Source organism: Otolemur garnettii, unplaced genomic scaffold, assembly GCF_000181295.1.
Source record: "Otolemur garnettii isolate 467f Iridium unplaced genomic scaffold, OtoGar3 scaffold00003, whole genome shotgun sequence".
NCBI classification, from domain to species: Eukaryota; Metazoa; Chordata; class Mammalia; order Primates; family Galagidae; genus Otolemur; species Otolemur garnettii.
Window position 1 is genome coordinate 1,676,128 of NW_003852398.1, and position 17,534 is coordinate 1,693,661.

The following is a 17,534-nucleotide window of genomic DNA, read 5'->3' on the forward strand; positions in this document are numbered from 1 at the left end:
TTAAAAATATACAATAAATTGTTTCATTATGGCCACCCTATGGTGAAATAGAACATTAGAACTTATTACCCCTGTCTGGCTGTACTACTGTATCCAATTACCAATCTGTGGTACAAGCTTCCCCCAAGTCTTTGGTTTTAACAGGAGCTAATAAGTCATCTAAATATATTGTTGTAACAAAGCTATTCACCTTCTTCATCTAGTTTTATGGTACTTTGAAATGTTCTACATCAGTTCTCTGATTTTAATTTTAGTTACATTGATTACAGTTTTAAAAAAAAATTTTATACTTCTGGGTTTTAGAAAATATCTTCTAATATTTAATTTGATTTAGTAGTTACCTTTAAAATTCTCAAAAAAATTAAGATCCTATAATGCATTTCTCTGCTATAGTAAAGAGTAAAATCATATACAATTTTGAGTTTTGTTTCTAGCTAAGGCCAGATTTGGGGGTATAGTTTTAAATTTTCCTCGTTCTTCTTTTTTGACACTACAACTTAGGGTTTTAGATTGAGATAGATATCACTATTTTTCACAAAACACTTTCTTAACTAGAGATACACAATTATCCATATTTTAATAGGTTTTTACATTCATCTCCAGTCTATATTCTGACTTATTATTACTTCTTTTTATTGTAGTAAAATATACTAACACAAAATTCACCAATGTAATCATTTTTATTATACAGTTCTGTGACATTAAGTACATATACATTATGGCACAATCATTACCATTGCCCATGTCTAGAACACTTTCATCTTCCCCAACTCATATTTGGTACCCGTAATTCCCTAGTTCCTCATCCTTTCTCATGGGGATGAGGAGCCCCGGCAACCACCATTTTGCTTTTGTCTCTGTGTAGGTCACTACTCCAGGTACTTCACACTAATGGAGTCACACAATATTTGTTCTTTTCTGATGAGCTGATTTCACTCAGCAAAATGTCCTCAAGGTTCGTCCATGTTGTAGCGGATGTCAGAATTTCCTTCCTTTTTAAGGCTGAATAATATTCCACTGTGAGTAACACCACATTTTGTTTGTTCACTTACCCACTGATGGATACTTGGGTTGCTTCTACCTTATGGCTACTGTAGTTAACACTGCTACATATACGGGTGCACTCATATCTGTTCGGATCTCTGTTTTCTTTTCTTTTATAATAGCCAGGAGTAGAAGTGTTGGATTGCACGATAACTCGCATGTTTAATTTTCTGAGGACTCACCATCCATTACAGTTTTCTTATTTCTGAGCTTACGTTTGTTTCATCTCTTAACCACTCAAAAAGGTTTTATGAAGTTTGTCTTTCTCTTCCTGCCTTTCCATCACCCTGCCCCCCCATGATGAAAGAAAGGTCTAACTGCATCTTATAGTAAAGACACTTTGCAAAACAGTGCAAAAAAAAAAAAAAAAAAAAAAGAGAGAGGGCGAGCTTGTTTTTGATGCTCTTGTATGTTTGTTTTGTGGACTTTGCAAATAAAGACCATCTGCTTTAGACTCTTTGGATTACAACTCTTTCTCCCGAAAGCGCTGCACACACTGCGTCACTGTCTTCTGGCATTCAGCGTACAGATGAAAAGGTTGAGACCGTTCTGATATTTGCTATTTCCTAGTAGCTTTTTCTCCCCTGTTCACAGATGCTTCTGGATTTTTAAAAGTTTGTAGAAAAAAATATGAAAAAGAAAATTGCCATAGGTGAGTCTCGTTGCTTTGGGGGCTCTTCAGTTTGAGACATGTTATTCTTCCCCTGAGGAAAACCCCTTTCTGTTAAGGGAGCCATAAAGGTTGTGTGCAATCACACTATTTCAAATTGCACATGAACTTTATGGCCACCCCGTATTATATATTTAATATCGCTTCCCTGCATTTTTTCGAGTTTCTCCTTTATGAGCACCAATTAATTACATTGTCACGATCTCTATTCCCCTTACATAATCTTTCTTACATCTTTCTCCTTTTTATCTCCAGCAAGGATGGACAAATTATAGCCCATAGCCGGGCCTGTTTCTGTATGGCCTGTAAGCTCAAAATGGCATTTACATTTTGAGAGGGTTGTACAAACCAACCAACCAACCAACAAAAAGAGTATGCGACAGAGACTGTATGGCCTGTGAAGCCTAAAATATATAAATCTGATCCTTTATAGAAAAAGCCTGCTGACCTCTGATCTCCTTCCATCTCAGTTAATTCTTTTTTTTTTTTTTAGACAGAGTCTCACTTTGTCGCCCTTGGTAGAGGGCTATGGCAGCATCACACTGCTCACAGCAACCTCCAGCTCTTGGGCTTAGGTGATTCTCTTGCCTCAGCCTCCTAAGTAGCTGGGACAACAGGCGCCCACCACAACACCCGGCTATTTTTTGTTGTTGTTGTTACGGTTTGGCCAGGGCCAGGTTTGAACCCGCCACCTTCGGTATATGGGGCCAGCACCCTACTCACTGAGCCACAGGAGCTGCCCCCTGTCTCAGTTAATTCTTTACACGTCCAGTTCAACCTTGTCATGGCGTCATTTCGGATGTTCATTCTCTGCCACTGACTTTAGGAAGATTTCAATTTTCCAATTACATTTGTAGGTTCTTGCAATCTTCCTTATGCCATCTTTTTTTAGCCAGAATGGTCTTTTCACTTCAACCGCTCCTCTTTTTACAGCTTCTCCAGACTCACAAAGAACATTTATTTTGCTAAATTCCTAAAATCTGCTCCTGTGGGGTCCTCCTCTATGGCCTGTCCCTCAGCACTTTCTCCTAAGGCCACTTGATGTCCTGCTGTCTGTGTGCCTTCTTTATGCATATTGTCGTTCGCTAGAATCTGTCCAGATTCAGTGTTTATAGATTGTCACTGGTTCCCTCTCTCACTACCCAGATGACCGATGGACACCTATCTCAGATGTCTTACTCTTGAGCAGTTAAGTAGGTAGCTTCTAACAATCCAATCCCAGTACAGGAGTCAACAAACTATTGTCTGAAGCCTATATGACCCCATAGGTAAGAGCAGTTTTTAAACTTTTTAAAGTACTGTAAAAAATAAATAAATAAACAAGAAACTAAGAAACCCTAAGAAAACAGAAACCCTTAGTGGTCCACAAAGCCTGAAATATTTCTTACGTGGTCTTTTACGGAAAAAGTTGCCAATTGCTGCATCTCTGTGTACACAGGCAGCATCTTCTCTTCCCCGCTGCAGGGCTCTCAGAACTGATGGAGCGCACCCCAAATCTACAACCCCCACAGGTACCGCCATTGGCACTCTTCTCACCTCAGCTCCTGCCTACAGGGTTTCGTTCACTGAGGCTGTATCTCAGAAGCAACCAACCTAGCTCTTATTCTAGGCAGCATATTTTTGCATGATGTTTCTGTTCAGAGACAGAAAAATGCATGGGGTTGCTGTATTGGAGAATAGAAAGCAGGGCGCTGGGAAAAGGGGACCTTACAGATTGGGACCTATGAGTAGTAGGGATGACTGTTTCAGTTTCATGCTACTATGAGCCCTGGGATAACTGTGTTAAGGGTCAGCAATTTCAGCAACAGGGAATACAAACAGGTCTTTTCTTCTTCTTCTCTCTCTTTTTTTTTCAAAAGGATTGTATTATAAAAAAAATAAGATATAAAATCACTAAGTAGAGGCTTAAAAACAATAGACTAACATGATGCTTTATTTACACAGTAAGTCAAAACCCATAACCATCAACGTTACCTGTAATCGTGTACTATTTTTCTTGCATTCTCTAGTTGTTCGTTTGTTAACAGGATATTCCTAGGGTCAGTTACAGTGAAGAAATGATTGGCTCGTCCAACAAACGTGCTTTGGTCCCATCGAGGTTCCTTAATGTTAATGTTTGGTGGCAGTTCTCCAGACATGGTCCTGGACTAACTAAAGACAAAAGACAGGTCTGTGTAAGGCTTACAATATCACTCTGGAGTCACACTAAATCTTCAGGGAAAGATGTATATACTCTCTTCCTATTTATAAAGATAATGTTTCTATAAATGGCAGAAAGAACAGCTAAATTCAAAGCTAACTCTGTCTATAAATCTCTATTGATCTTAACTAATTGTAGCAGTTTCCCACATTACTTCTCTTTACAAGCACAAAGTCCTTCAACATGCCTTACTTGCTGGACACCTAGAGGAAAAAACATACATATAAATTTATAAATAATATCAACGGTGACAGGGTCTGAAGGTTGAACCCATTTTTCTGAGTAACACAAGCAATGTTTCTACTGCACTCTGGCCTAGTATGTTTGTTATTTCTACCACCAAAAGTGACTAATGATGAAAAAAAGGCTTAAATGCTAAAAATTACACCATTAAAAAAAGATGCAGAGGGTGACGCCTGTGGCTCAAAGGAGTAAGGAGCCGGCCCCATATACCAGAGGTGGAGGGTTTAAAACCTGGCCCCGGCCAAAAACTGAAAAAAAAAAAAGATGCAGATTCATTCAGCCTTCATTAGCATAAAAATCACCTATCAAAAATTAAAAATTATGTTTTTCATTCTACCAGGAACAGTGGGGTAAAACGCATTCTGACGGCCCCATGAGGAACAATGACATGTAATTATCCTCATAAAATTTTTATTTTCTGGCTAAAGAACCACATCTTTTTTCTAACAGTAATTAATTTCTTTTTCTGAGTAATGCAGAATGCAGGCTTATTTTAGAACTCCATTGTATTTTTGTAATTAATGCTTACTGTAGTATTTTAAGAAATATAAGCTTATTATTGGAAAGAAAGGATAAGGAAACAAAATCTCCCATAATCCAGTTACTCTGAAATAATTATTGTTAATGTTTTAGTACATTTCTTTACAGATTTTTTTCTATACTTGCTATCATATAATTTAAAAAGTAAGTTGATCTCATACTGTGTGTTTTAATGTCCTGATTTTTTTACTTATTTCATGAGTACCTTCCATGGCACTAAATATTCATTTTAGATATATAACAACATTCTTAATGTTTATGTTGTTTTTGCTGTTTCATAATTACCTAGAATGCTGACTCTCTGTCTATGAATCTTTTTCTTTTCTTTTCTTTTTTCATTTTCAGACAAGATCTCTCTGTATGAAATTAACAGGCCAAAAGATCTAATCTCTATGAAGGCTTCAAACCTTTGCTTTCTTACACCTGTTTCTGTTCCCTACATTTTTGATATCAGTTCTCTTTTTGGGGAAGGGGTGGAGCTGAGTCTCTGCTACCCAGGCACCAATGCCCTGACCTCAGCCTAGCTCACAACAGCCTCAAACTCCTAGGCTCAAGCAATCCTGCTCTCAGCCTCTCTACTAGCTAGGATATAGGTGACTGCCACAATACCTGGCTAATTTTTCTATTTTTAGTAAAGGCAGGGACTGGCTCTTGCTCAGGCTAGTCCCAAACTCTTGAACTCAAGTAATCTTCCTGCCTCAGCCTCCCAGAGTGCCAGGATTACAGGTGTGATCCACCATGGTCAGCCTCTGAGACCAGTTCTAGTTGTATCTTTCTTTTCCAAATAATTTTATATTAAGTTTTTTTTTTTTTTGGTTCACAAGTTCTTAGCTATATTAAGATGTCAGTCAGATGTTAATGCTGGTACTCCTGTATTAATAATTGTACTTTGTCAAAAACGCTTATTAGTACATACTATGGACCATGTGATCAAAATTGAGCATATTAGGTCCATAGATATGAGGAATCTAGTGTATGGAAAACAGTGGTCAATGAGAGTGATAGTATAAAAATTAGCACTGCTATTCCTAAGGCAAGTGGGAGAGCAAACACACATACAGCCACCTACAAAGCTGATGGGAAACCATGTTTCTCCCAAGGGCACAACACAGCTATAAAGTATCATGACAACTCCCTTTTTAAAGTGACCTGCTCTTTTACCTCACTGAGAAACCTTGTCCTATATAATTACAAATGATCAGAAAGTTTGCTGTTTGAATCACAAGAACAAGGAAATATTTCACAGAAAGGGAGCCTAGATTTCCAACCCAGGTGCAGAATTTCAGATTAGGATATTTTTACTAATTAATTAATTTTTAGAGTCTTCTCATGGGGTTGAGTGACACGGTGTCATAGATTACCGCAATCTCAAACTCTTGGGCTCAAGCAATCATCTTGTCTCAGCATTTGTACAGGTGCCTGCCGCAACGCCTGGCTAGTAGTTTCTTCTATTTAGTAGAGACGGGGACTCACTCTTGCTCAGGCTGATCTCAAACTCCTGAGCGCAGGGAATCCAACTTACCTTGGCCTCCCAGAGTGCTAGGATTACAGACATGAGCCTCTGAACCTGGCCTAGATTAGGACATTTTTAGACACAACCCAAGTCTATCTTAACTTTCTAATTTCCAAGGTAACGGGGATGTAGGCCCACTGCACAGTCCAAACTTCTATATCCAGTCCTGCTTTGAGCCTATCAAAATACTACTCCAGTAAATTCCACCATTCTCCAAAATGTTATACTAGATATATCTCCTATGGTGAGATAGAAGCTTCCTCTGGTGTATGGTCTCCTCCTTGCTCCTCATTGCAATGAGCCAATAAATACGACTTTGTAGGTTAGTCCCTTTGTAGGTTAGTCCTATCATAGTTGGGCTATGATAAGAGAAATACCTAAATTTCAAATTAGAACATATCAGAATTGTACATATTACATCCAGGGATACAAGAAGTATTACAGGTGGCTCACACCTGTAATCCTAACACTTTAGGAGGCACAAGCAGTGGACTGCTTAAGCTCAGGGGTTCAAGACCAGCCTGAGCAAGAGTGAGAACCATATCAACAAAAACTAAGAAAACTAGATGGGTATTGTGGAAGGCATCTGTAGTCCCAGCTACTTGGGATGCTGAGGCAGGAGGACTGCTTGAGCCTAGGAGTTTGAGGTTGCTATACCTAGGGTGACAGAGTGAGACTCTGTCTCAAAACAAACAAACAAAAAAAACCTCTGTGTCATTACATGGAGAAATGTTTAAAATTTTGAATTAGAATACAGTAAGTATATTATTATTGTTATTATTATTATTTTTGCAGGTTTTGGCTGTGGCTGGGTTTGAACCTGCCACCTCGGGTATATGGGGCCGGCGCCCTACTCCTTTGAGCCACAGGTGCTGCCCATAAGTATAGTATCTATAAGAAACAAAGGTAAAGCAAAGACTTCAGTCCAAACACAGGATAGCAATGGTTTTTAGGCTTCTCTTTCTAGGGCTCTGTGAGGTCTCTTCGTGACCTACAGTGTGGAGGGGAATTCAAGCAGATGGGTCTGAGCCTCCAAGCTCGTACTCATCTAGGGCACGTCTGCTTTTGTCTGCCATTTACATCTGTGTTTTATGACAATGCGTATTTGAAATGAGGTTTCTACAGCTTGGAGAAATAAAAAAGAAGTTGAAAACCACTACTGGTGAAGACCATCTGAAAACCTGGGAGATTCACAAAATTCCAGAGGCCTTATGATTTTTCAGGCTTTACTCTAACTTTATAAGTTAACTGATGTGTATTTGATTAGTGCTACTTAAACTATGGATTGTAAAGGATTTGCTTCTTGAAAAAAAACTTGTAATCCCCATAATGAACTAATATTTTTGTAAAAATACAATTTTTAAAAAATTGGAAGAAATGAAATGAAAAAATATACAAAAGTCAAGATTCAGTATTTAATTAGATTCATCAGATATAAAATGACTACTAAACTGTTCTACAAGTTTCTAATATTTTTCATTTCTGTACTTAGCCTCAATATTGACCTATCCCAAACAGTTGATACACTGGTCCACAGGTAACATTTTGCATTTACATTTATGTATACAGTTTAAAATTTGTTTCTATCCTTAAGTGTCATCAAATAAATGCCATCTTTAATCGTATAACTGAACAAGACAATCTGGCCTAACTTCCTCTCATCTCTGAATGAGAAAATGAAAGATATAATTTCTACCCTCTAGTAGACCACAGTTTAAATACAGAAGAAATTCTTAGCAGAAAAAGACCTTTAGCATTTTTTTCTAAAACATTCAGAAAATGTGGCTATCTTTAATATTCATTTATTCGGTACCTATTCCATGGCAGCTTCTTGGACTATTAGAAGATAAAAATTCCTGCCCGTGTGGAGCAAATGGTGGGCTGGCAGAGTGAAAGGAGAAACAAGAAATAAACAAAAAACATAAAAAATAGATAAACTATTCTTAATATTATAAGGCAACAAATGATTGGGGTGGGGGGTGGGAAATAAACCCTGCCCAGAATGAGATAAGAAGAACAATGAGTAGAGACTGCATTTTTAAATAAGGTAATCAGGGCGGGCGTTATTGAGAAAATGATATTAGAGCAGGATTGTTAGGAAGCAAGGAAGAGGAACAGAAACATGTGGGCATCCTGGGAAAGATCATTCTAGGCAGACAGAACGGACATTGCAAAGACCCTAAGGCATGAATGTGTCTCGTGTCTTCACAAAACAGAAAGAGGCGTGAGTTGGAGTGGAGAGGAGAGAGGGGAAGGTGAGGTAAGGAAGGCACTGGGAAGGAGCTGAGCTTCAGGGCAGATAGTATGGGGTCATGCAGCCATGAGTGACCTTGGCATTGTACTCTGAAGGAAATGGGAATTACTGAAGGATTCTGCTTAAGGGAATAAAAGGAACTGACTCACAGTTTAGAAGCATCTCTGGCTGCTGTGTGGCAAGCAGACAGTAGGGAGGTAAGAGTGAATGCAGGAAGAGTGCTGTGAGGTTACTGCAGTGGCCAGTAGAGAGCTGAAGGGAACTCAGCCAGGGTTCAGCACGGAGGTGGCAAGAGATGCTGGAATTCTGGATATTCTACAGATGATGCCAGTAGGATTTCTTAACAGCCCAGATGAGGGATGAGGGGAAGAAAGAACATGACGCTGGGTAACTTGGCTCACACCTGTAATCCTAGCACTCTGGGAGGCCAAGGTGGGTGGATTGCTTGAGCCCAGGAGTTCGAGACCAGCTTGAGCAAGAACAAACCCTGTCTCTAGATACCATCTAACCCCAGTGAGAATGGCCCTCATCACAAAGCCTCAAAACTGCAGATGCTGGCATGGCTGTGGATGAGAAAGGAACATTTTTACACTGCTGAGGAGACCGCAAACTAATACAACCTTTTTGGAAGGAAGTATGGAGAATCCTCAAAGAACTCAAACTAGACCTCCCATTTAATCCTGCAATCCCATTGCTGTGCATCTACCCAGAAGAAAAACAATCCTTTTATCACAGGGACAATTGCACTAGATGGTTTATTGCAGCTCAATTTACAATCGCCAATGTGAAACAGCCTAATGCCCACCAACCCAGGAATGGATTAGCAAGCTGTGGTATGTGTGTACCATGGAATACTAGTTAGCCACTAAAAAAGATGGAGACGTTAAATCCTTTGTATTCAACTGGATGGAGTGGAACACATTATTCTTTTTTTTTTTTTTTTTTTTTTTTTTCAGACAGAGCCTCAAGCTGTCCCCCTGGGTAGAGTGCCATGGCATTACAGCTCACAGCAACCTCCAACTCCTGGGCTCAAGCGAGTCTCCTGCCTCCGCCTCCCAAGTAGCTGGGACCACAGGCGCCCACCACAACGCCCGGCTATTTTTTGGTTGCAGCCGTCATTGTTGTTTGGCGGGTCCGGGCTGGGGATTCGAACCCGCCACCTTAGGTGTACGTGGCTGGCGCCTTAGCAGGTTGAGCTATAGGCGCCGAGCCGGAACACATTATTCTTAGTAAAGCATCACAAGAATGTAGAAATAAGAATCCTATGTACTCAATTCTGATATGAGGATAATTAAGGTCCTAGTACACACTGGGGGGGGGGATGGGGAGAGATGAAAAAGGGAAGAAGGGAGGGGTAGGAGGTCAAAGGATGTGGTGCACCTTTTGGGGGCGGGACACAAATATAAGAGGGTCCTTAGCTAACAAAAGCAATCAATGTAACCTGGTTCTGTGTACCCTCAATGAATCCCCAACAATAAAATACAAACAAACAAAAACCCTGTCTCTACTAAAAAATAAAACAAAACAACACAAAAAAGAACAACTAGTTGGGTGTCACAGTGGAAACCTGTAGTCCCAGCTACTTAGGAGACTGAGGCAAGAGGACCTCTTGAGTCCAAGAATTTGAGGTTGCTGTGAGCTAAGATGTCATATCACCCTACCCAGAGTGAGACTATCTCAAAAAAAAAAAAAAAAGAGGAAAAAGAAAAAGCATGTCTCCTATGATGTTTGGTCAGAACAAATGGAGGAAAAGCAATTCCCAGGGAGAGAACGGGAAGTTCAGCTAGACACCTAGGTTTGAGAAGCCCAAGAGACATCAAGTGAGGTGCCCAGGAGGCTGGAATGTGCCAGTCTGGACTGCAGCAGAGTCTCATCTGGAGAGACACACATGGGGGTTTTCAGCACAGAGATTCAAGTCATGTGACGGGATTAGATCACCAGGGAAGTGAAGGTAAATAGAGAAGGGACCAGAAAAGACTGAAGTCACAGCCTTAAAGGAGGCTGAGGAGCGAGCGAGTGGTGGGTGGACAAACAGGAGAGTGTGGTGCCCTGAAAGATAGGAGAGGTGAGTCTATCATATCATAGGCAGATGGAAGACACCATGGTAGCTTTGAGCTGGTTACTCTCATTTTGGGTAGTGGAGAGGAGGGGATATAACTTCCTGGGTGCTAATGCGCAGGAAAGGGACACAGCGTAGACAGTTGTCTTTGCAAGTTCCAAAAATTCTAAGCAATGGTGGTAACAAGAAGGGAGACATTGCAATTCATTAAATGCTTCTCCTCAGGAAACTGTTTATTCCTGCAAAGCTGCTGAAGCAAAGCAGTAGTTCTGAACCAAGAGAAGACATTAAAATCCCCTGGAGAGCTTTTTAAAATTTTAATTATCTTATTTGTTTTTTAAGAGACAGGATCTTACTCTGTTGCTCAGTCTAGAGAGCAGTAGTGAGATAATAGTAGCCTAGAACTCCTGGGTTCAAGAGATCTTCCTGTTTTAGCCTGTTGAGAAGATGGGACTACATGTATGCCACCACCATGCCCAGCTAATTTTTTTAAAAGTTTTGAAAAAGACGGGGTTCTTGCTATGTTGCCCATACTGGTCTTGGACTTGGAAGCTCAAGTGATCCTTATGCCTTCAACACCCAAAGTGCTGGGATTTATAGGCATTAGCCACCATGCACACCCTTGGAGAGCTTTTCATTTTGATTTTATTTTTTATTTTTTGAGACAGAGTCTTATTTTATTGTTCAGGCTAGGATGCCATGGCCTCCGCCAAGCTCACAGCAACCTCAAACTCCTGAGTGCAACTGATTCTCCCGCCTCAGCCTCCTGAGTAGCTGGGACTACCGGTGCCCATCACCTTGCCTGGATGATTTTTCCATTGTGACTGTGATTGTCCCAGTGCCAGGGACTCACTCTTACTCAGGGTGGTCTCAAACTCCTGAGCTCAAGGGATCCTCTTGCCTTGGCCTCTTATAATGCTAGTAGTACAGGTGTGAGCCCCTGTGCCCAGCCTGGAAAGCCTTTTAGAAAGACACAGTATCCCCTGTCTACAGATTATGATCCAGTAGGTGCAGCATACGGCTGGACATGTGAGTGTGCCCTTCCAGCTTGATGGGCTCCAGGCCATCGCTACACATGAATCTCCTGCGCCTCAGGGACAAGAGCAATTTCCCTTTTAATTATGATTCTCACCATCACTATTTCTCCTTCATGCTTATAGAAATAATCAAAACAAAAATTAAGACTCAGCTTTTACAGATTTCCAGTTCTTAATAACAAACTCTTTCTAATTTGTTCAATATAAAGCAACATTTAGGATATTTTCACCCACATGATCTCATTTTAAAATATAAAGTTGTCATGATTGCATATGAGCTGGACAGATTCTTTTATTTATTTATTTATTTATTTGAGACAGAGCCTCAAGTTATCCCCCTGGGTAGAGTGCCATGGCATCCCAGGTCACAGTAACCTCCAACTTCTGGGCTCAAGTGAGTCTCCTGCCTCAGCCTCCCAAGTAGCTGGGACCATAGGCGCCGGCGACAACGCCTGGCTATTTTTCGGTTGCAGCCATCATTGTTGTTTTGGTGGGCCCGGGCTGGATTTGAACCCGCCACCTTAGGTGTACGTGGCTGGCGCCTTAGCCACTTGAGCCACAGGCGCTGAGCCTGGATAGATTCTTAAAACTGACCACTCTGATCTGCTCATCATAGAGATGTGGCAACTGAGGCCCAGAAGAAGAAAAATAACTTGTCTAGGGTGCCTGACTGATGCTGGTGGTAGAATAAACTCTGAGTGAACCTAAAGCAGACTGGACTCCAGGGGACTGGGCATTTCATTCTTTCTAATCAATACTCTCTGTAAATTTTTTTGAAGGATGGTATCAATTAATGTCTGTAGAGAACTGATATCTTTTAAGTCTCTCCTTTTAAAAACAAAAACTTGTCCCTGACACTATGAAGTTGTATATTCTAATAACTTTATGTTGACTTTACAGCACAAGTGACCAAGAAGAATGCCATGAAGGTCTCACAAAAGCATCTTCTCTAAGGAAAAACAAATCATTTTACCACAAGGACGTTTGCACTAGAATGTTTATTGCAGCTCAGTTCACAATTGCCAAGATGTGAAAACAACCCAAGTGCCCATCAACTCATGAATAGATCAATAAACTGTGGTATATAGATACCATGGAGCAATATTCAGCCATAAAAAGATGGAGACTTTACATCTTTTGTTATTTACCCAGATGGAGTTGAAACAAATTTTTCTCAGTCAAGTATCATAAGAATGGAAACACAAGTATCCAATATACTCAATACTAATACGAAACTCATATACAAACAACTATATACCCACACAGAAGAAAACAAGAATATTCTAGTGAGGGATAGGGGAGTAGAGGGAAAGGGGTGAGAGGAGGAGGGAGGGTGATCGGCAAGTTCTCACCTAATGGGCACATGTACAGGTACTCTGCACATCCCCGGGGTGAAGGGCTCAACTACAACTTGAACTTTACCTTTGAAATGGAAACAAAGTAACCTAAACATCTGTACCCCAATATTAATCTGGAAACAAAAAGTGTCTTTTTAAAAAGCAAAAGGAGAGACATGGAGAAATGAATTTTTAAAGTATCTAGTACCTACACACAGGCCCCTTAGGGAGCCTCAGAGTGCAAGTTCCTTGTATGCACCAGTGCCGGAATGTTCCCAGTTCTTGCAACCGTGTGCTTTGCACATTTGATGCCCTTCTGCAGAAGGGGAAGGCCAGATTCTGAGATGTCACTCACTGCAGAGAAGGAGGCAGGGGTGCTTAACACCAACTGCTTCTTCAGACTCGAGTCAAACCCATGTAAACCCTGACACTGGAAGCTCCTCTTATATGTACTTATGGTAGGTAGAATTATGACCCCCGAAGATGTTCACATCCTATTCCCCAGAAACTGTGAATGCTGCCTTACATGGCAAAGGAACTTGGCTGGGCTAATTATGTGAAGGATCTTGAGATGGGGGGACTATCCTGGATTATGTGTGAGGGCCCAATGTAATCACACAGGTCCCTATAAGAGAGAAGGCAGGCAGGAGAGGCAAGGGCAGATAGATGTGGGACAAGCAGAGGCTGGGTGAGGCAGAGCCATGGGCCACGAGACACAGGCTGCTTTTAGGAGCTGGAAAAGACAAGGAAAGGGATTCTCCCCTATAAGTCTCCAGAAGGAATGTCCACCCACCTTGGATTTCTGGCCACCAGAACTCTAAGATAATAAATTTGTATTGTTTTAAGCTAGTAAATGTGTGGCAATTTGTTATAATAGCAACAGGAAACTAAAACAATTTCCCTTACTTAGAAAGGATTTCAAGTTGGACTATATTGGCATTAAGAAGAAGCAACTGGGCTTGATAACTTGTATTCCCAGTTCCCAGATCAAAAAAGAAAAAAAAAAATCATACAGACTCATCAGGAATGCTGCATTACCATTCTCACAAGAATGGATGATCTCAAACCAGATCAAATTTTAATTAACTATCATCCCTTGTTTCAATTAGACAAGCCTTTTTTAAAGCATGAATCTTCAAGCATACTTTTTCCACTCAAAGTCAACTGACCCATTTTCAAACATCAGGAGTCATGCTTAAAAATAAACAAACAAACAAAAAAAAAAACTTATTTCCTATTTCACATTAAAATCAGTGGGGGCCCAGGAGCCAGTGACCTGGAGCCACTCTTAGCGCATCGGGCCAGGAAGCCTCCTGCCCAGAAGGGGGCGCCCAAGCACACCAGGGGACAGCCTGCGTGGCGCCTGGGCAGTTCCACCCTGTGCGGCTTTGCACTAGCCAAAGGCGTCTACGCAGCCGCACGCCTGAATTCTACAGGGCTGGAGAGCCTGGCTGCTGGGTAGGCCTGCGCTGGGCATCCCAGGTATTCACGGGCTGGCGGGCGGTGTGTGGTGTGGAATTTAGTGGCCTGGTTGGCCTGCGGGCAGGCATGACACAGTCCCTTGTGCACCCTTGGTACTGGCCCAGAGCAGGCCACAGGGGCAGTGCCAAGGCCTCTTCAGGGACCTTCCTGGGGAGGAAAGGAAGTCCTGGGAATTGGGGAGATGGAGAAAGAATGAATGGGCTTGTTTGCCCACAGTATCTACTCATGAAAAGTGCAGACATGCAGAGAGTTTGAGTCCCTGGACTTGTAAGGAAGATGGTAATTGGGCAGAGATCAGAATCTTTCTGGAGAGGTGTTCTTGAGCATTGCTGCCTACGAGGTGGTGACTGTTCTAACACAGATGCTTCTAAATTAGGAATTTCTGGTTACCTAGAAGGACATTGTGTTGTACAGCCTCATAATGATATTAGCATAGCATGAATGATGATATAACCACAAACTGTTCAAAAGAAAGTTTTGGCGAACAAGATTTTATTTTGCAATTGCAGATGTGACAAGAATAACGAAAAATGTCCCTCAGAAGGTCAGACTGCACAGGATGCCAAAGAATGTGTTCAAGAATGTGTGAGTTCATCGGCTTTACAGCCCCTGGAGCAAGGAAAAGATGCCATAGAGAATCAGGAGACAGTCAGCAGGGAGGATATTCGTGTCTCCCGGAGGCTCTGACAGGCACAGCAGATGGCTGAACTGTATCTTCAGATACTCAAGAGTGAGGGGAAGCGGGGTGCGGGGATAGATGGGGTCCCAGCCCAGGATACCCAGACAGACAGCAGAAGGGGCTAGGAGGAGGCATTTACGAGTCACGCTGGGGCTTAACAGCTGGAGAGGCTGAGCTGCAAAGTGCTATGGTTTATACACTATACTGATCCATTTTGTACGTCCAACAAATTCAGTTTTCGTGAGATCATGATGGAAGAAATGGTGGAATGGGGAATGCAAAGAAGCACAAGAGACATCAGAAGGAGAAGACTGGCCACAAGCAGCCCCTCTCTGTATATTTAAATAGCTGTAATGTAGCTTCCTGGTGCTTGACTAGTTGAGGTGTTAATTCTACGTTAAGAATCTTTTGCATGAATAATTTTAAAGAAAAATTTGGATCTTAAGAGCATTAATTTTTATATGAGAAGAGGTAGAACAAATAAATTCTGTGGTTGGTTGGTATCACTTATTCTAAAAAGAAAAGTGACTTTAAGGGTTTGTCACTTAAAGACATTCCCACCTACATAATGTGAGCTATCTGAGATTATTTATAATTCTAGCATTATGCTGTATTTAAATAAATCATTTCTAAACAGATAATTTTACATATGATATATGTTGAAACATTAATTAACCCCTCAAAGGGGACAGGAATAATCCCTAGATTACAAACTCTTAAAATGTATTCTCTTTATTAATGTTTTGGGTAAATGTAGTCTCATGGAGCCTCATCAAAATCCATTGCTCAAAGTCTTTTAATTCATTCACAAGAAAATTAATTCATGCTTTTAATATCTATGGAAGGTCCCTCATGTACCCAAGACTGGGTTGGTCCTGGGTTTTGAAAGACCCAAGGCACAGTGAATAATAAATTGAACAACAAATACATTCTAATGAATGTAGCCTAAATTAATTTCCAAACACACTTGCAGATGCCCTTCACATATTAATCTTATGGATATTAGCCAGTCCTACTGATAAAGGCATAAACTGAGCTATCAGATTACTTATCTGGGCAAATCTCACTGAAGACTGGGATATGAATGACTGGTGTTGAAATTTTCACGTATCTTTCAAAAATATCCATTATTTCAATGGAGTAAATGTATTTTGAAACCCACAATAACTCAGAAATAGTAAAGCCAAAATGAGTGACATGACAAATTCTGTAGTTGTCATATATTAATACATTGTATATTATAGCCGTACTGGAAATGTTAGCTAACTGCATCTTTTTTCAAGGCACTATTTAAGTTACATCACAATTTTCATGAACAATTCCGAGGGCATTACTGCCTTCCTTCTCTATATCTTGCCTTGCCTGAGATTATACAAGTGTGCGCAGGCAATGACCACCCCCTGACTCCTAGGCCCAGAAGCCCCACCACACATAAGCCTGATGACTGTTGAGCAGTCTGCTCCTATTAGGCAATGATGACCAGTATAGATTCCAAACAAATTCACTGAACCCCTTGGTTAGCTTAGCTCAAATTCCTGGCTCTAACCCAGTGATTTTCAACCAGTGTGCCATGAGAGGATCTTAGGTGTGCCACAAAAATTTTTAAGATCACTAATTATTTTCAAAAGAAGTTCAAAGTGTAGTAAGCATATTCTTTACTCTTTTACTATTTAGTCTTTTCTTAAAAAAATCAACATAATTAAAAAATAATTTAAAAAATCAACATAATTTAAGTGTGCTGCAGAAATTTAACTATAGCTTTGAGTGTACTGTGAGATAAAAAAGGTTGAAAAGTACTGCTCTAAAAGCATACTTCCCCAACCTCATCCAGCAGTCCTAGAACACAGACTCACCAGCTGGAGGGGAAGGAAGGGGGATGTAGGGGGGCTATTATTGTGTAGTAGCTATGAGCTTGTGCTGTGGAGGCAATGGATCTGAGTCCAAATCCCACATCCCCAGTGGGGTGCAGTGACTCACACCTATAATCCTAGCACTCTGGGAGGCTGAGGCAGGATGATACCTTGAGCTCAGGAGTTCAAGACCAGCCTGAACAAGAGAACCCCCATCCCATCTCTACTAAAAATGAAAAAAATTAGCCAGGCATGGTGGCACAGACCTGTAGTTCCAGCTACTTGGGAGGCTGAGGCAGGTGGATCACTTGGGCCCAGGAGTGTGAGGTTGCAGTGAGCTGTGATGACAATACTGTACTCCACCCAAGGCGACAGAGTAAGCCTCTCTCACAAACAAAAAAACTCACCAAAACAAATCCCAGTTCCTCCACCTACTCTGTGAGCTTGTACACATCATCTGACTGCTTCCAGTTTCTATACCTTTATCAACAAAATTAGTGTATTACCTAATAATAGCCACTAACATTTAATAATTCTTTAGTCTACGAGCTTTCCTTGTATCATTTCATCTCGCCCTTACCACAGTCATGACCCACATGTGACACACGAACTTTGTTATAAGGGAG

The 17,534-nt window shown here is 41.0% G+C and overlaps 1 protein-coding gene across 2 annotated transcripts in view; it reads right to left on the reverse strand.

The window, feature by feature from the left end:
* SFXN1 (sideroflexin 1) overlaps positions 1-17,534 on the reverse strand; it is a 51,522-nt gene that overhangs the window by 29,459 nt on the left and 4,529 nt on the right. For both annotated transcript variants that reach the window (XM_012809126.2, XM_023515165.1), the window contains exon 2: positions 3,689-3,865. In XM_012809126.2, the coding sequence (XP_012664580.1) occupies positions 3,689-3,852 (164 nt within the window). In that variant the 5' untranslated portion in view covers positions 3,853-3,865. The remainder of the gene's footprint in view (positions 1-3,688; positions 3,866-17,534) is intronic.